Source organism: Polypterus senegalus, chromosome 9, assembly GCF_016835505.1.
Source record: "Polypterus senegalus isolate Bchr_013 chromosome 9, ASM1683550v1, whole genome shotgun sequence".
NCBI lineage: Eukaryota > Metazoa > Chordata > Cladistia > Polypteriformes > Polypteridae > Polypterus > Polypterus senegalus.
Window position 1 is genome coordinate 126203365 of NC_053162.1, and position 21025 is coordinate 126224389.

General features: G+C 37.9%; 1 protein-coding gene across 1 annotated transcript in view; it reads right to left on the reverse strand.

The window, feature by feature from the left end:
- LOC120535738 (complement C1r subcomponent-like) overlaps window positions 1-20580 on the reverse strand; it is a 73606-nt gene extending 53026 nt beyond the window's left edge. Inside the window, exons 1-3 of the mRNA XM_039763767.1 lie at window positions 20324-20580; window positions 19294-19534; window positions 15623-15800 (exon numbers count right to left, since the gene is read on the reverse strand). Of these exons, the coding sequence (XP_039619701.1) occupies window positions 15623-15800; window positions 19294-19534; window positions 20324-20352 (448 nt within the window). The 5' untranslated portion in view covers window positions 20353-20580. The remainder of the gene's footprint in view (window positions 1-15622; window positions 15801-19293; window positions 19535-20323) is intronic.
- Window positions 20581-21025: the final 445 nt, after the last annotated feature.

A 21025-nucleotide genomic window follows, 5' to 3' on the forward strand; every position in this document is an offset into this window, starting at 1 on the left:
AGCACAACTGAGAAGCTTCAATGCATGTACTCATGTGAACTGACTTTGTTCTGGCTTTAACTACCGTGAAATAAACTGGAACCGTGAGTCTGTGCCTTTTAATAATCTCAAGAGAGAAACATGGTGGCAGCGTAAGTGATGGAACTGCGCCGATAGTCACGCCACATTGCTGTTTAAAGTTCAGGACGCGGAGACGCTCACACGAAAGGAAAATGGAGAGTCTGAGACCGCCGCTGACATTAAGCCTCGATGCTAAAGACCTGGGGCCTTATGTATAAACGTTGTGTACGCACAAAAATGTTGCGTAAGAACTTTTCCACGTTCAAATCGCAATGTATAAAACTCTCACTTCTCCTTCTTCTTCTTCTTTCAGCTCCTCCCGTTAGGAGTTGCCACAGCGGATCATCTTTTTCCATATTACTCTCACTGCACGACTCGGAGTATTTATATCACTGTATCTGAGTGTGAATCACAGCAGCAGCTGATCGGAAAGAGAATTATCGGTATACAGCTTTAAGGACACGCTGTCTTAGCCACTGCAAAACGTTTTAAAGCCTTTCCTGTACAGACCTCGCGGTTCAGAAACAGTTTCATCCCAAGAACTTTAAACACACTCAATCAATTGCCCCTTGTACAACGGTTTGTACTTATAAGTACAATCACCCCACTGTAAACTTGCACTACAGTTATAATATCTCACAACCTGAGCCACTTTATAAACCACGTATTTACATATGATGACGATATCATTTTTAAGGTGAAATACAGCAAAATATGTTTGTTAAATTATACACATAAAACTTTAACTTCATTTAAATAATCTATATTCTTCACTGGGAGTGTCGTGAAGGATAGAATAATTAAACATGTACTACAAGATATTTCAATGTTCTTTAAACGTTTTGAAGAATCGGCGCTAAGCTTACAGATGGCTTAACGTCTATTACAGAGCTGATTGTGTGGCGATCGGTTACTTGGGGAAAGAAAAGCACTGACTGCAGTGATGGCTACGCCAATATATATTGAATATAAAACAGAAAGAGAAAATAACAACACAGCTAAAAACGCTTAGCGACAAATTTCGACAATAAATTATTTCATCGAAGTGAAACACATGTTTAATAACGTGCTTTAACTCCTATCATCATGAAAATGACATCACGTATACATCTCAGTATTTTAGTTATTCAGATAGCTGTAATATCACGAATGGATTCTGTGTCCAATTGGAGGAAGAGAGCCAGTTTAAGAAGCAAGTAGTGATTCACACACATACAGCACATACGAGTAGAAGATCAAATACAAAACAAAGCATTTAACGTGCTACTTTAATTACGATGTGATTTGAGAAACTGGTTAATTAAACGATTTTAAGATGAAGTTTATAATGTTCTACTAAATGACAAAATAAACTAAGTGATTAAAGTGGAAATGTCGAGGTTGAAGTTGACATTTCGTGCTTTTTCCCCACCGTGTGCCTTTTTTCTCTGTACCCTAATAAGCTTTCATATGACACTCAGACAGTGGGCTTACAACTCTTCTTTTCACGGCAACTTTGATATGTGACTTCTTTTTTATTTCCGGCACTGTGCGATTTTATGAATGTGAGCTTTCAAGTTTCTCCAACACGCTATGTCACTCGATCAACTTCATTTTGTTGATTATACCACGGTTTATTTGAACAAATAGTATATTTTTCCTTTGCCTCCACTTGGTATTCGCTGAAATTCTTATATTTTCCCCGTGCTTTCCCATTGTCTTTTCACAGAAGGCTGCACTTAAGGGAGATTTATATTGATTTGCATATTCAAATAGGCGTAATTCTGGGAGGATTTGGGGCGTTACATAATGCGCGTGCACGAGCGTTAGTTTTCACACTGATTGGGATTTATGTAACGGAAGAACGTGGAAGTTGGAGTACGCACAGATTCCTGCATCTGGATTTTTTTGTGCGTAAACACATTTCGGCTTTTGTGCTTACGCCATGTTGTATTGCGAGTTCTACGCACGGCGTTATACATGAGGCCCCTGGCGAAGTAATGGAAGGACGAGTTCAGATTATTCACAGAACTTGCAAAGCCGGAGGCAGAGGAAAACACTAAGGTCAGATTATTCCATTATCTTATTGGAGAGAGCGGCAGAGAATTGTGTCAAGCACTGACCGGTGATGTAAGACCTGATGCGTTAACCATGAGCTTGATGATACGTAAATTTCATGAACATTACAACCCGAAAGTAAATGAAACTGTAGAGAGGTACAGATTTTTTTTAAGAAATCAGGCAAGGGGAGAAAATATAGACGACTATGTCACAGATCTGAGAGTGTTAGCAGGCACATGCAATTTCGGGGAGATTAAAAGTTCCCTTATTCGTGACCGAATTGTGTGCGGAACCAGTGATGCAACGTTTAGAGAGGTGCATACAGATATGCCAAGCCACAGAACTGTCGAAGGAGAACAGCAGGACAGTCACACAGGGTTCCCTATTCTATACTTCTCCCGGTGCGTCTCTCTAAACCCTCCGTGCAAAAACATTATCATAAGGCTTAACAATCCTATTGTTACACCTTCTACATGCACCCAACCATCCTTATTATGGAGTCTTCCTTGCTTTACCGCTGCCTGCTTCTTTCCATTCACCTTCCCACCTCTTTATTTAAACAGTTTTCCTTCTCATTTTTCCGCTCCTTCAATGTCTTCTCCCTTTTTGTTCAAAATACGTGCCTCCTTGCCTTTAGCGATTTGGATAGTGAACACTTCGATGAATGAAACCTTTCATCTTTACAACAGTTGACAAACACGGAATGTAACTTGAACACAACACGTCCTCCAAATACGAACCTGATTGAAAAAAATAATGATAATCAAATCCTTGATGACAGCAACACTCAGAACAGTCACAAAACAATTACATTGATAATCAGGTTATGTTATTTTTAATATGTTTCCTTTTCTTTTTCATAACTTCTTTAACACACTACTTCTTTGCTGCGAAGCGCAGGTATTTTTCTAGTATTTGATAAAACTGGGTCAGGGATGTGAATCTAAAAAGTAAAGGAAAACCACATAGGAAGAGTAGCACTGCTTTGATGCTGGGTGCCTGCAGTTTGCAAAACCGATCCAAAAACTTGCGTAAGCAATGGCATGGCTTTATGCAAAGTTTAGTTTTTATACATCGCGATGTGAATGTGGAAACGGGCATATGCAACGTTTTTGTGCATACGCACCATTTATACATGAGACCCCTGGTCCGCCATTTAATGGCTTGGGACAGAATCCACATTGCTGGATCTGAGGTTGCATGAGTGGGCGGAGGCTCCTTTCTAATACCCTGCGTAAGCTTTCCCAGGTAGGCAGAGGAGTGTGATCCCCTGATAGTTAAGAGCACACCCTCCAGTCCATCCTTTTTGAAAATGGGGACCACACTCCAGTCTACCTTTCCAGAGGTACAGCTCCTGATGACCACACAACATTGTATAGGCATGTTAGCCATGACAGTCCAGCAATGTTCAGAGCCTTCTGCATTTCTGGGTGGATCTTATCCATTCCTGGGGCCTTGTGGAGCTGTTTAACTGCCTCAGTGACCTCCCTCAGGAAATGGGTACTTATCCCCCATCAGCTTCTGGCTCTGCCTGCTCCACAGAGGGCATGTCCATCAGGTTCAGGAACTCCTCAAAAAGTGTTCCTTCCGCTGCCAGACAACATTCTCATTCCAGGTCAGCATTTCACCCCCTTTGCTGAGAACATCCTGGGTGAATATTTCTAAAAGAAAACATGCTACAAAAGAAGCTTAGTTATCTACTGCGACTGTTTAAAATATATTCAATCAAGTTGTTGCACTGTGGGAGGAGCTCTACTCAAGTTCATGTGACTCCAGCTTAGTGCTACTTTTATGTGGAAAGATGGTAAATGATGATGTCTCAGAGCTGTTAAAGCATCTGCTTGTCATTTGAACGAAACCACAGAAAAACTAATAATCAGATACAACTATTGTGTGTGTTTTATACTGTCAGTGTTTTAACTGTCTTTGATAAATGCGTTTAGTTTAATACCATTTTAAATTGGAGAATGCAAGATATTAGGCATTGGCTAAGAATAGATCATAATGGCTATATGGTATAACATGCAAAATGCCAGTCAGATTTATATTTCTTTTCATACAAGGACCCAACCATTGGACAGTCAGTAATATAAGAAGACACAATGGTGTGTTTTTATTTAAATTAAAGTGTAACTGCATATAAATGTCTTTTAAATGACAGACTTGTATTTTATAACTGAATGGTTCTTTTTATCTTTATTGTATTAATATCTTTGTTATCTTTATTGTGCAGCAACAGAGAGCATGCACCTTCACCAGGATGCAAAAACAAGATTCAAAACATGTTGCGTACTCCCTATGGATAGGCAAAAGTCTTGACAGCCAAGTGAACTAACCAAGAATGTTTTCATTATAGAGCCACTCACTGCCAATTCATGATGAAACTTTAATATTTCATAACACATTTTATGTATTTGTGCCGTTGGCATTTTTCACTTCATGCTCTGTGGTGAACAATGTACACAATCTGCCGTAAAGCTTTAAGATCAGCTGCTGTAGAGCTGTGATTCCACACTCTGATACAGTGGGTTAAAATACTCTGAGTGGTGCACTGAGAGTAACAACGCTAAAGAGGCTATGGTATTTGAAATAGTTTGTCCATTCCATGCACCATTATATGATTAAAGGTTGATTACAATCAGATGCCTTAAACTAAAAAACGATATGCAGTGTAAAGGCCTGCCCCTCCCAACACAGACAGGCGTAGGACACAGGTTCAAAGCACCCAAGCGTTTAATTTTCTTTTTCTTCATTTGTGGGCAATGCAACAAAATCTTAAGCACAAACACACCTTTTTCCTTCACTTTCTTTTTCCTCCACTCTCCCTCTGGTAAGCTTCGTCCTCCTCTGCCTCCCAACTCTGTCTCTCGGAGTAACGACTGCTGGCTCTTTTTATAATGCCCCCGAAAGTGCTTCAGGTTGACCTACTTCCAGCAGCACTTACGGGTGTGGCACAAGAACCACCCAAGAACTCCCTAGCGGCACCCCCAGATCCCAACAGGGCTGCAACTAACTCCAACTCCCATGAAGCCCTGCGTGAGTCCAAGGCACTGCTGCAACCCAGGTGGCTGCCATCTCGCATGCTCCGGGGAAATAACATTCTGGATAGGTTGGATACTCCGGTCCTTCTAGTGTGGAGGTGTCCCGGCTGGGCAAGGGTCCCGGCCATCCGTCACAGTGGTTAATTTCAGTGTATTTGATAAAACTGCGTCAGGGATGTGAATTTAACAAATAAAGGGAAAACACACAGAAACAGTTGCACTATTTTGACACTGGGTTCTGCCAGGCTGCAAAACCAACCCGAAAACACTGATCTGTTGAATCCAGATCATTACATTTTTGACAGGACATGCTTACTTTTGAGGATGTGATTTCTAATAGTTGCAACTGCTGTGCCTTCCATGTGGTGTATCTAAACTAATGTAGTCTTTGTAAACATCAGGACTTTTAACATTGAAGAGTGATGTCACTCATACATTCTTAAAACTTTGGAATGACTCCCTCACTATTACAAATCAAAGCTGTTTTTAAGTAAGAGCTAATGTGCAAACAAAAGTTATGCTGCCTAATTAAACCAAATGTTTTGAAAGGAGTAGTGATGTACTCACATATAATATTTTTCCATTTAATTTATACCACAGATGATTGCATATATGAATGTCATAAATTGTTTTTTGATGCCTAATGAGATATAATAATGGTCTCATCAGGATCCATGATATTAAGATATTCACTTATTCGTCTTACTTAAATCCTCAGGCCACAAGCTCAAACATACAGTGCATCCGGAAAGTATTCACAGCGCATCACTTTTTCCACATTTTGTTATGTTACAGCCTTATTCCAAAATGGATTAAATTCATTTTTTTCCTCAGAATTCTACACACAACACCCCATAATGACAATGTGAAAAAAGTTTACTTGAGGTTTTGCAAATTTATTAAAAATAAAAAAACTGAGAAATCACGTGTACACAAGTATTCACAGCCTTTGCCATGAAGCCAAAATTGAGGTCAGGTACATCCTGTTTCCCCTGATCATCCTTGAGATGTTTCTGCAGCTTAATTGGAGTCCACCTGTGGTAAATTCAGTTGATTGGACATGATTTGGAAAGGCACACACTTGTCTATATAAGGTCCCACATTTGACAGTTCATGTCAGAGCACAAACCAAGCATGAAGTCAAAGGAATTGTCTGTAGACCTCCGAGACAGGATTGTCTCGAGGCACAAATCTGGGGAAGGTTACAGAAAACGGGAGAAGGGCCTTAGTCAGGGAGGTGACCAAGAACCCGATGGTCACTCTGTCAGAGATCCAGAGGTCCTATGTGGAGAAAGGAGAAACTTCCAGAAGAACAACCATCTCTGCAGCAATCCACCAATAAGGCTTGTATGGAAGAGTAGCCAGACGGAAGCCACTCCTTAGTAAAAGGCACATGGCAGCCTGCCTGGAGTTTGCCAAAAGGCACCTGAAGGACTTTCAGACCATGAGAAACAAAATTCTCTGGTCTGATGAGACAAAGATTGAACTCTTTGGTGTGAATGTCAGGCGTCAAGTTTGGAGGAAACCAGGCACCGCTCATCACCAGGCCAATACCATCCCTACAGTGAAGCATAGAGGTGGCAGCATCATGCTGTGGGGATGGTTTTCAGCAGCAGGAACTGGGAGACTAGTCAGGATAAAGGGAAAGATGACTGCAGCAATGTACAGAGACATCCTGGATTAAAACCTGCTCCAGAGCGCTCTTGACCTCAGACTGGGGCGACGGTTCATCTTTTAGCAGGACAACGACAAGATATCAAAGGTGTGGCTTCAGGACAACTCTGTGAATCTCCTTGAGTGGCCTGAGTGGACTTGAATCTGATTGAACATCTCTGGAGAGATCTTAAAATGGCTGTGCACCGATGCTTCCCATCCAACCTGATGGAGCTTCAGAGGTGCTGCAAAGAGGAATGGACGAAACTGTCCAAGGATAGGTGTGCCAAGCTTGTGGCATCATATTCAAAAAGACTTGAGGCTGTAATTGCTGCCAAAGGTGCATCGACAAAGTATTAAGCAAAGACTGTGAATGCATATGTACATTTTATTTCTCAGTTTGTTTATTTTTAATAAATTTGCAAAAACCTCAAGTAAACTTTTTTAATTTGTCATTATGGGGTGTTGTGTATAGAATTCTGAGGAAAAAAATGAATTTAATCCATTTTGGAATAAGGCTGTAACATAAAATGTGGAAAAAGTGATATGTTGTGAATACTTTCTGGATGCACTGTATATGTTTTATCAACACCGGATGCCCAAGATTGAGTATTTGGGACAATGTTACTAAATGAACATTTGCCAACATATCAACTTATGTTCTGTGGTTGAAATGAGTATGAACACTAAAGTATAGAAAGGCTATTATTTCTTTCTTTGTGTATCCATTTTATCTGAAGGTATAGTTCTGGCATGATATTAATCTGACCTACCAAAAAAATTACAAATATTCATTTTTTAGTAAGTAAGGAAGTAATTTATATAGCACTTTTCAGGAATGAATGTCACAAAGTGCTTTACAAACAGCCATTACAGACACTCACAAAAATCAAGCTAATAAGTTAAAACCAGGAATAAAATGTATAGGCATATACAATAAAACTTTGTAACAAACAAAAGCAAATGTAAACAAATTAATATGCATAGACATACATAATAGAACTTGATAACCCACAAAAACAAGCCTGAACAAATTAAAACCAGGATAAAAAATGCATAGACATATATAGTAAAATTACACAAAGGCAGGTTTGAATAACTAAGTTTCCTTTTAAAAAGATTCACAATATCCACTGATCTCACATCTACTGGAAAAGTGTTCCAAACGTTAGGTTCCACATATCAAATGCAAAATCTGCACAGCTAACAAACCCTGATCAGAAGGAGACCTGCGTGTGATATAACGCTGTAGTATTGCAGATCTTTTAGATAATCTAGTTAGGAGCCTTGAAGCAGCATTCTGGACTAGCTGTATGTGATTCAGTGAAAATGAATTTAAGCATGTGAACAGACAGTTACAGTAATCAAGAAGAGAAGACACAAAATACATTTCCTACCCTGTTTGGGAAATAATTTGCAAGAGTTTGGTAATGTTCCTGAGATGGAAGAAGCAAGACTGTGTTAGACATTCAAAGTGATTGTCAAAGGTCAAAGTCTGGCCAAATGAAACTTTCTGACATTGGATTTCACAAAAGAGGAAAGAGGGCCTAGGTAATCTAAAACCTTTGGTAAAAAAATATCACACACACAAATTAAAATGTGAGTTTTGAAGTATTAAATTACAAATAATTGCAAATAATTCCCAGTAATCTAATTTTTTATAACATTCAAAAAGTTGTGCAAAACAGACAACTTTGCAGCATGTGACAGTTTAAAAAAGATATACAGTGATCCCTCGCTATATCGTGCTTCGACTTTCGCGGCTTAAAATATATAAAAATAACCATACAAACATATAGTTTCTACTTCGCGGATTTTCACCTATCGCGGGGGGTTCTGGAACGCAACCCCCGTGATCGAGGAGGGATTACTGTATTGTGTTACTCAAGGACAACTGTAAGTTGTGTGAGAAAATAATTTAGAGGTAACAGTAGTTAAGTATTATGGTTTGCAATGCACAGGGAAATATATAAGCATTTGTTTTTTTTATGTCATGAAGAGGTTGCTGAAATAGTCAGGTAAACAAGCTGAGTGTTCTGGGGGGATGGTTCAAGAAACTGGCTGATGTAATGTTCTTTCACGCACTTAGTAAGACTTGATAGTGGGCATATATACAGTTTTCATAACTGAATAAGAGCTGAATTCAACAGATATTGAAGAACAAGGATATAATGGAGAATTACTTTTACTTTAGGCTGGTTGTGTTCTATGCTAAAGCACCTCACATCTTTTAATCAATGAGTATAATATGTAAGCATTAATTCAGCACTGTTATGCAAATTCAATTGTCTATAAATATAACTCTCTACCTGCACTTTTTGATCATTCTAACCATGTTGTAACAGAGTGCTGTGATGGATGCTCCCTCTTCAGCCTGGTGCTGCAAGGGTAATAAATAATGCAGATGGACAAGCTTTCTCCTGCCTGATTACTAATTGAAAAGTTTTTTACAAACTTGTCCTGGTAGAATATAGGTTTCTTTTCTTAATTAATACATTGATTTCTACCACAGTTGGATGGCAACAATTTTCCCTAAGGAATAAAAGGCAGTTTAGAAATAGGCCAATAGTTTTGAGTCAAATAAACATCAAGATGTGGCTTTTTTAGAAGAAGCTGAACAATAGCCTATTTAAAGTAAGCTGTGGAAAAGCCAGAAATCAGGAAGCCATTGATTATGAATAATAAACTAGGCCCAAATAGAATTAATTACAATTGCATTTTTTAAATAAAGGAACAGGTATAATGTTCAGGGGGTAGGAGGATGGTTTCTTTATATTTACTAATTCAGATAAATCTCTGCGTGAAATAAGAGAGAAAAACACTAACATTGTAGATTGAGCTTGACATTAGGTAGGAGTAGGAGTACAGTAGACGAGGCAGCAATACTTGCATGAACATTACTAGTCTTATTTATAAAAAAAATAAATAAAAAGAAATTATCAGTCTTCATTTGAGGAAATAGGTACAACATGGAATGAAGGAATGACAATCTTATTGTGTGTCACTGAATAAGATGTTTGAATTACATCTACTATTGCACAGGTAACCCACAATACTGTATCTATAGTCCTAGTTCTCTAGCAGGAGACAAGAGTACAGATAAAAGGAGAATGCTACATGTGGAGTGAGGTCATCAGTGGACTCCATCAGGGGTCTGTCCTTGGACCATTACTTTATTCTGGTGTAGTTAGTAAACTTGTGAAATTCACAAATGACACAAAAATCTGAAGGATAGCAGACACTGAGGAGGCAGCACAAAGAATACAAAAATATATGATGGGCAAAAGGAATATTAATTTTAAACACAAGATGGGAGACACTGTCATGAAGGAAGCAAACTCTGAAAAGTATTTAAAGGTATATGTTGACACAACATTTTCATTGACTAAGAAATGTAGACAAGAACTTAAAAAGGCAAATCAAATGTTAGGTTATATCATTCAAACTGTTGAACATACTGTAGGTCAAGGGATGTTTTGCACAAAATATAAAATGCACTAGTAAGTATTCTGTGCAGTTCTGGTTACCACAGTACAAGAAAAACATAGTAGCACTTGAAGATGTGCAATGGATTGCAACCAAGTGCAACCCAGGACTTTAGGACATGTCCTACTTTGACAAACTCTGAGAATTAAACCTGTTAAGTATCAATCTAGGTATTTAAAATCCACAAAGGCATTGATAAAGTAGATCCAGCAGAAATCTTTCAGCTTAAGGATGACTTACAGACTCAGACTCGAGGATATTAGTGGAAATTAAGGGGAAGTGCATTAATTTGAAAGTCTGAAGCTAGGAGACACTTCTGTATGAAAAGAATTGTGGGCATCTGGAACAAGTAGTGAGACATGTAGTTGAAGTACTGTAGAAACCCTGACAACCTTTAAGAAGTAGATGAGATATTGAGAGAGCTTAGCTATCAGCTAAACAAACAGGTTGATGGACTAAATTGTCTCCCCTAGTTTGTCAAATTTCTTATGTTCTTGGAAGAAAATTTAGAGAAAAGCAACTCTGGCATCATTGACTGTGTTATTAAAACTCACTAAAAGATCTTTTACGTAAAGGCAGTGAACCTGAAGTTGAGTGGCTTTCCACAAGCACACCGCTTTCCAGCATTCATACTTCAAGGCTTGAATATTGTAATTGTACTATGCTTTTAAATAAGTTGGATGAACTCTTGTATGTCATATTGAGTCATGGCGAGTTCAAGTACTGTGGCATTTGTTTACTGCCAAGACTCAGATTAAACTTTTTATTCAGACAATATTTAATGCTAGACAGTTTTCACCTGATACAATTAAACAAAGTGTAAAAGGCAGGACATAAAATTGTCTTTTGACTTAACCAAGTGGACATTGGTGTGTGTTTGTGTATATATATTTATATAAATATATATATATATATATATATATATATATATATATATATATATATATATATATATATATATATATATATAATACTCTTGAAGGTGGAGTACCTAGTGCTAGGTATTCTATTGTACACCCAGAAGAATTGAGCAGTTGTAAGAGAGGAATCTCCATAATCAGGGGATACTGCTCGGGTGATCTTCCCAAAGGGTTGAAAACTTCAGCAATAGATATGTTAGATCTACTCTTAGATCTACTCTAAGATAAGTAGAACTTATATCTGCTCCCCTGCCTAAGTAAGCATGTAAACCTGGGCACTACTCTTAGAGTAGTCATACTCTGGGCTGAACAGGCACCCTAGGCACACAAACCAAAAAACTTAGGAGGCCCATTTTAGAGGATTTACTTACTTGTGATGTGGGTCAGATATTTGGTACCAAGTAATGAAAAGATGCATTTACTAGAGCAATAGTCAACCAGCTTAATAAATAAACAAACAAGGCCAAGGGAGAGGCTTAGAGGCCAGGAGTCTACTTCCTAGTCTTTAACCTACTCAAAGCCTACAGGATCCTAGAGGAACCTGGATGACAAGGGTAAACAACTCCAGCCGAAGACCCCATAACCAGGACCAAACCCCAGCAGAAAAGAATTGATGACGAGGGCTGTACAACTTTGGCCAGTAGCTCTGTGGGCAGGACCAGTCCGCAGCTCAAAGCCCACAAGGCCAAAGGGGAGGCAAGAGACCAAACAGGTTGAAAACACCAAGGACACTGTCCACTATCTGTACCCAGATATGGCCCACATGAGGACAGCATACAACACCAAGGGATAATCCCCTGAAGCTTATAGGCAAGGAAGCTACTTCCCAGAACTTAACCCTAAATCAAAGCCCACAAGGCCACAGGGGAGACTGGAGAAAGACAAGCCAGTAACTCTAAGGACCCTATCCACCATCTATAACCAGATATGACCCTTAAAACAATATCAAAAACACCAAGTGGTTTAAGGGGTGACAGCACCATGTTTAGATGGACAGTGCTTTCCCCTTCCCAAGAAATCTCCTGTGCATTCCAGAGTTACTTTGGGAACAGAGTTTTCTCATAAAAACCTAATAATCGGAAACCAAAACAACTTCTGCCATGAATTTACAAAATGGAGGATGAAATGGTTCAAAACAATTTTGTAATTTAAACAAAAAAAATAGAGAAATTTGCACACTAAAATAATTGCAGTGACCCAAAAAAAGCTTTAAAATAAGTGTAAAAATACCCAAACTGATAAAGGAACTCCTATAAAATTAAGCAATAAGGAATACACTCTTAACAGACAAGATGTGAAATGATAAATTAAAGATTCAGAAATTAATTGCTGATTGTGAATCCAAAATCAGGCACCTATTTATCCTGTCAAAAACAATTAGAATATGTCAATTATAGACAATGCTAATCTTTGTAAATTGTGTGTTCCTATACCTTCAGATAAATGCATAAAAGTGTAAACTCACAACAGCTGTCTAAACTGAAATAAAAAATTGACAAATTAAATAAGAGTTGCGAATCCATGACTACTCCCCTAGGTTGCCTCTTCTAAAGAGATTCGAATGAGATGTCATTTTTGAACTTATTGCATTGAATATCCTAGTCCTACATTTTCCTAGACATGATTTTAAGTGGAATATTTAACTGGTTAAGAAAAGTGAAATGCAGGATTCACAATTTTAGTGTAGGTAATTTATTCAACAAAAGACTCTAAGATTACTGTTTCTAATGGTACCTGAATGATACATTTTTACTGGACAACTTTATTTAACAATAAAACCGGCAGACCTTCATATGCATATATAGAAGTGAAACACTTGACAGATTATGAAAAGTGAAATAAAAGATTCTCAGCTTAAATGCATATTGTAAAATCAAGATCAGATGCCGCCATTACTGTTTCTGATAAGAATAAAATGATGTCTCATATCTGGATGAGGTAGTTCCATTGCAATACCCAAAGGCCTGTTTTTTCATTAGTATACATTGTTTTGTTATTGATATAAAGGACTGACAAATTAAGTATGGATGATGAAAGCAAGGATTCATCCCTAACTTAACCTTTAAAAAGGAATTAGCTCTTGTCGACAGGTTCATTTTCTTCCAGCTATCCAAAAAATGGCTCACAGTCTGGGTGCTAAACTGATCTACCTGCAGTCTAGACCTGTCTCCCACTGAAAACCATGTGGTGCATTATGAAAGACGAAATATGACAAAGAATATACCGAAACACTAAGTAGCTAAAATCCTATATCAGTCAAGAATGGAGCAACATTTCATTTTCATAACCACAGCAAATGGTCTCCTCATTTCTCAAATATTTACAGCATGTTGTTAACTGACCCGTCCATTTTTTTTAAAAATGAGCACATATTTTTCAAAGAAAAACAATAAAAATTCTGTTTCAATATCTGATATGTTGACTTTGTACAATATTCATTTAAATATATGGTATCCATGATTTGCAAATTATTGCATTTTGTTTTTATTTACATTTTAGAAAGCGGGGGTGTAGGTTACTCTCGGCTTCACAAACACAGCTGGAAAGAAAGAGAAATGACTCAGTGGAGTGTGTACTGTTTACAAAACTGCATAAATACCTTACTGAAGCCCGTAATACGTAACAGTATTTCTTTTCTTTCCCCAGAATATTCTGAATATTTATTGAATAGCAAGCAACAAGCACTAGTACTACCTCCTCACAGAGATTTTGATTGCACCATAGAACTGATATCTGGGGCACATTACCCAAAACAACATGAAGCTATGGATCAATATATAATGGAAAACTTGCAAAAAGGAAAGATAAATGGTTTCTAGGTAGGAATAGATCAAACATTAGAAATTTATACAATTAGAGTTATTTTTCCATATTTATTTTATATTACAATATACTGAAATCTGTTAAATAAGAGCAACCTAACATTAAGTATAAACAAAAACAGGTTAACTAGAATTGTTGGCACACTTGCATAAGAAATTTAACAGACTTATGTGGGTAATTATAAAGGAATTCCTCCACAACAGATTTATTGACTTTATTAACTTATAATGCTTTCAATGTGTAGTGCTATTCGGCAATACGTTTTTTATTGTTAAAATCAACTTTTGAAAGAGAAAGGAGAGAGAACTAATATAAACCTGATCCATTGCTGGCTGACTGAGAGGAAGTAAGTTTATCCATCGATCTGTCACATCCAGATTTTTGTGAAAAGGGTTTTGACACAACCTGATACTGTGTCCCCTGCCCCACGTGCACCATGCTCTTTCTCCAAAAGCTTGGAGTGCAGTGTGGCCATTTTCACTGCATTAAGTGAGATTTGAAACTTGTTTTTGTTTTTGAATCGCCAATGCACCTAACCTGTTTGTCTTTGGACTGTGGGAGGAAACTGGAGTACCCGGAGGAAACCCACACAGACACGGGAAGAACATGCAAACTCCACACAGGGAGGACCCGTGAATAGATTTGAAACATTTAAAATGAAAATATTTCTCAGAGTTTTTAAAGGTAGAATATAAGTAAGGGACTAGATGTGTATGTAATCCTTAAGGTTCATAATTAACTCTCATTTTTTGCATTATTTTTAATTCATAATGTTAAAAAAATATTGTTTCATGAAAATGATGCACTTACCAAAGTGCCATCTGAGGTGGTCATCGCTGCACCTCACTCTGCATGCTGGCCCTGATGTGCCCAGAGGGGACTGGGCGGTCTCATGGTCTGGAATCCCTACAGATTTTATTTTTTCTCCAGCCGTCTGGAGTTTTTTGTTTTTCTGTCCCCCCTGGCCATTGAACCTTACTCTTATTCGATGTTAATTAATGTTGATTTATTTTGTTTTATAATTGTGTCTTTCATTTTTCTATTCTTTAATATGTAAAGCACTTTGAGATACTGTTTGTATGAAAATGTTCTATATAAATAAATGTTGTTGTTGTTGTAATACATATTTATGACCATGATTTATTTTTTTTTTTATAAAATCTGGGATAATTAAATTTGACACAAAAAACTCTACAGTCGCACAGGGAGGGCGGCACGGTGGTGCGGTGATAGCACTGCTGCCTTGCATTTAGGAGACCTGGGTTTGCTTCCCAGGTCCTCCCTGCTTGGACTTTGCATGTTCTCCCCGTGTCTGCATGGGTGTGCTCCGGTTTCCACCCACAGTCCAAACACAAAGGGGTGTGGGTGTCCTGTGGTGGGCTGGCACCCTACCTGGGATTTGTTCCTGCCTTGCACCCTGTGCTGGCTGGGATTGGCTCCAGGTGACCCTGTGTTAGGATATAGCGGGTTGGAAAATGACTGACTGTAAATATGGATATTTAAATGTTTTGTAACTTCTCCTTCTAACTTTATTTCATCTTCATGTAGGTGCATAGTTTTGCTGTGTACGTCTGAGGAAAGGTTTTCAGGCTAGCTTACCCATGATTTGGTAATGTGCATGGAAACCCTGATGTGCTTCCTCCTGAAAGTCATCTGACTTAAAGATAATTTTCAGGGTGTTGTCAGGAGAAAAAATACGCTGGTTTCCAGGGTGTATGCCACTCATTGAATCTTCCCGGCCACAGAAACTACCCAGTACCTCATCATTGTGCATAACCTACAATATCAAAGGAAGGGAGGAAAGTAAGTTCAATATAATATTCAGAATAATCCCAGATAACATAAAATTACAAGAACACAACCCTGCCTTTATTAATTACTAGCAAAATACCCGCGCTTCGCAGCGGAGAAGTAGTGTGTTAAAGAAGCAATGAAAAAGAAAAGGAAACATTTTGAAAATAACGTAACATGATTGTCAATGTAATTGTTTTGTCACTGTTGTGAGTGATGAGTATTGCTGTCATATATATTTACACACACACACAAACATATATATATACATATCTATACATATACACATATATATACACACACACATATATACATACATATATATCTACATATATACATATACATACACACATACACACACATATATACACGCACAGCTATTTCGTATCAGTGCAATACGCTGCTTGTTAAAACAGATAACTCGTATTTGTTCAAGTTGTATTTAAATTTTAAATAGAAGGAATTTTTATTTAGTCGACAGAAATATCTTTGGTAGGAATGGTAAAAACAGACAGGAATATTATTCTGAATAAATCAACTCAAACCTTAAACAACTTATAATATTTTGCTCTCCATAAAAATATATCCTGTCTAAATTATACAAGTTAGAAATAAAGTAAACGTTAAAAGAACAAACATTCAAATTTCTTTACTCTTATGTAATTTTATATAAAAAATAAACTTAGATTTTAAATATCCCAAAAGATTTTGCTCTCCATAAAAATATATCCTGTCAAAATTATACAAATTCAAATATGAACATGCTGCATAACAAAACCTAGAAATATAAATAAAATGTGTTCCTTTTAGCAATAACAAATCAAATCATTCAGTTGTCTTTGCTCATATGTCATTTTAGAGCTGGATGCCTGGCATCTTTTTTTGGCAACAGGTTCGTTTCTGTTTGGTGTGAGGTTCTGTGTTGTGGAGATTCTCAGGATGGATTGCAGATGCTCATCAGTGAGGCGACTCCTGTGTGCTGTTTTGTTAGTCTTTATCACTGAGAAGAGCTTCTCACACAGATATGTGCTACCAAACATGCACAAGGTTCGAGCCGCATGTAGACGGACTTTTTTTGTTCTTCAAAGTCACCAAAGCGCCGTGCAAACTCAGTGCGCTCAGTTTATCAGCAAAGTGCGTATTTGGGAACACCGTAGTGACGACTTGGTTTAACATTACTTGGCAACAGGGAAAGTGGGGCAAGTTGCACTGGTGCATTTGTGTCTCCCATAAAAGCAGCTTCACTTGAAATCACTTTGTGATTGTGCACGGTAAAACGTCCGCTGAAGTGTCAGATTCTTATTTAATTCTTCTGCTTTCTGTATCTTCTGCATTGCATTCAGTCTTTCAGGTTACCCTGATGTTTTGTGTCATAGTGCCGTCTTAGATTAAATTCTGTAATTACAGCCACATTAGCTCCACAAATGAGACACACGGGTTCAGTAAACATATACTCAGCCTCCCATCGGTTTTAAAGGCTCTATTTTCAGAATCAACTTTTCTCTTCAGCATCGTGTGAGCTAGCCGCAATAACTTGCAGCATCATAAGCTAGACTTGATTAAGCGGTAAGTGTTGGCAAGGCAGCTGAAGCGCTGCATTATGGGATCTGTAGTTTATTGTGTTACCAGCGCTTCATATACCGGGCCATTAATAACAATAATACAGTATATAAAATGATCTCGGGCGGATATAATTACGCCGGGCGGATGTGGCCCGCCCTTGAGTTTGACACATATGGACTAAATAGAACTTGAAAAGATATATTTTTTAAATGTGATCGCGCAATTCAGATAGAGTTGGCGCACTACAGCCTGCATGCCTCAATAAGTCATCCTCCCTCGCTCTTACTTTTTACCGTTCATCTAATGAATACACTGAGTATGGCTTTACCAAAACAATCATTGATGGCGAATAAAGTATCCATTATTCGAGTATGTAGATCGGGATATATATATACATATATATATACCCGCGTATCAGCGGAGAAGTAGTGTGTTAAAAAGCTAGAAAAGAAAAGGGAACATTTTAAAAATAACGTAACATGACTGTCAATATACAGTATTTGTTTTGTGAGTGTTACTGAGTGTTGCTGTCATCAAGGATTTGATTATCATTATTTCTTTCAATCAGGTTCGTATTTGTAGGATGTGTTGTGTTCAAGTTACATTCCGTGTTTGTCAATCGTTGTAAAGATGACAGGTTTCATTCATCGATTCGTTTCTTACTGCATCAATAAACAGCTCGTCTTCTTCTTTATCTGAGACCTGACACACTGCATGCACGGGTTTTTTACACTGTCTTCCTTTAGCGGGACATTGACTTTTTCCACGTGTGCTTTGTTTCGCAGTAGCTGGATTTATGAATATGCTTGTATGTATCAGACGCTTCATATTTTTGCTGCCTTTTCAATTGTGTAATTCGGTTTTGTTCAGCTCTTTGGAACTGTTGCTTTTATCTGTGCACTGCGTCAGTTCCGTGAGCGCTCGGTGTACATGCATCGAAGGTTCCCAGCTGTGCTGGTGCCATCTCGTGCTATGTCCATGGCTGTATTTAATGTTACCTTAGTCCTGGCACTTAAAACTTTCTCTCGCAGTTTCGCTGAGTTTGTACCAAACACCACCCTGACCATCTCATCTTCCTCTGCATAAGCACAGTCCTTCACCCGTGAATATTTAGTGGGAGTTTGCTATTGGATTGCGCTGACGGACGGCCTTATATGGGCAGGCACTAAATTACAAACGCCAGCGGCAGCCTGTCTATGAACTTAATTTAAAGTGTAGGTTTACATCGTGCTTTGTTTCCGAAGTAGCAGAACTCATGAATATGGTTGTATATGTCACTTGCTCGCTTCTTATTGTTTCGCTGCCTTCTAAATTATATAATGCATGTTTTCTTCAGCGCTTTTTGGAGGTCTTCCTGGTTTTCTATGTACCGCGTGATTACGTGGGAGGCGTGATGATGTCACACGAAACTCCGCCCCCACGGCGTTCAAGCTCATCTCCATTACAGTAAATGGAGAAAAACTGCTTCCAGTTATGACCATTACGCGTAGAATTTCGATATAAAACCTGCCGAACTTTTGTAAGGAAGCTGTAAGGAATGAACCTGCCAAATTTCAGCCTTCCACCCACACAGGAAGTTGGAGAATTAGTGATGAGTCAGTGAGTGAGTGAGTCAGTGAGTGAGTGAGTGAGTGAGGGCTTTGCCTTTTATTAGTATAGATTAAGTTTAAGTTTTTATTGCTAGATTTTTGTTTTCATTTACCTTATTCTTACAGTTTTAAAACTTAAATCTACTGTTCATTAATCCCCAGTAATTGTACAGGACCTTTGCTGGTTTATTTATTTGGTTTTTAATCACAGACTCTAAGATACTGACTCCTATCACTTTTGCACAGACCATAAAAAATACACTAAACCACAAGAGCTCCTGTAGAATTTGCTTTTTTTTTTTTCTTGCCTGCAAGTATACAGCTTACCTGAACATAATCAAACAGGCATCTGTAAGATGGCTCCAAGTCAAAGTGGTTGAACACCAACTGAAGTCGATAACCCTTTGGAACCTGCAGTTTCCATTCAGTGAAGTTGGATTTAGGGTAAGGATTAGGATAATTCGGACTGTAAATGTCTCCTGATTCTTGAAAAACCCTTGGGGAGGTTTCAGTCAGTATATCAGAAGACAAGGAGGAGCAAAGGTAGGAGGTCAACACCAGAAAAATCCTACATTAGAAACAGGAAAAGATAAATGACTCGAGAAATACTAGAAAATAAACAAGCAACAAATATTTTAAAAATTCCTTCCAACTATTACATGAATGTTTCTCATTTTTACATATTTATGCCCATGCCAGAATTACCAGCCTCAGGCCTAGGAGAACCTGGGCCAGGTATAAGCCACTGTTGCTACAGGATGTAGCCACAGCGATGTGGTGAAAAGCATAAAAGAAACAGGCAGCAGTCACAAGTGCCAGACCATACTTCTCTGTTTTCCTTTATTCTCATTTACCTAGAAATATATAAATGCTTCAATCTCTGCATAGATCAACATGACAATCAGTGAAACAAAGCTGCAAACCAATTTCCTCTGCAGAACAAATGCAGTGCAAACACATTTACTTTGTTTCAACAATAGAATTTTTGTCAGCTATCAAGAGATACCTGATTAGAAACCAATGTCCACAGAACTTGTTAATTTTCAAAGGAAGCAGACAGTTCTATATCACCACATTGTGTGTAGATGAGATACTAAATCAAAGTAGTCTGACTATCCAAAGCAGGTAACTCTTTAGCAAGACTTGTAAATAGTATTGTCCTGTAGATAGCCATCAACAATACCCTGTAGTAGAATTTCCCAGAAATGTTACCTTTTCCTTAAAACACTGGTTTATAGCCCATTACACTAAGCAACACATAGAAATGTCATTTTCTTTAAAACACTGAATTCAAGCCCATTACACCAGCATTTCAACACCAATCATGCCTCGTTGTCTAATATCGGTAATCACTTACCAAAGTGTTAATGCCTGTAGCCTTCCCATTTCACTGTGTCTGCCCGGTATACAATTTGAAAAGCAGGTAAAAAATATTCCAGTATTTTGCAGAATATTTCTTTACAAAGTTGTGAGCTGTTAAACCTGAACCTTAAATATTTTCACCTAGATAGTTGATGGCATTCCCTACACTAGTCTATGCAGAAGACAGATGAATAAATGGGAGCAGATAATTTGAGACAAAGAAGGGAAAAGTGCACAGAAAGACACAGATTGCTTTGTTAGCCACTGTTTGCAATTAATGTCAATCATTAACTAGTCAAAAGCACTTCTGTTGGTTTGTTTAATTCTGTCTGTTGGAGCTAACATGCCTGTCAAAGTTAAAGAAATACATAGAAGCTCCCACTGCATTTTTAATATCTATCAGTAATGTTATCATGTTAGTTATCATGCTTATATAAAAGTGAGTTTGTGTAAGTCTTCTCAAAAAAAGAACTTTTGATTTTTATCAGTCTGGGAAAGATTGCAAAACAATTATCCAAAAAGTGAACCATTGAGAAAATCTACAGATGGAGAAAATAGTAAAGCAATGACAATCTACTTAGAAATGAGTATGCAGTTAAATTCATTGCAACATGTGTTTGTCTTTGACCAGAAGAACTTCATACTAACTCCTGAGCACAATGGTAGAGGCAATGTCAGGTTGATAAATCAAACTGGT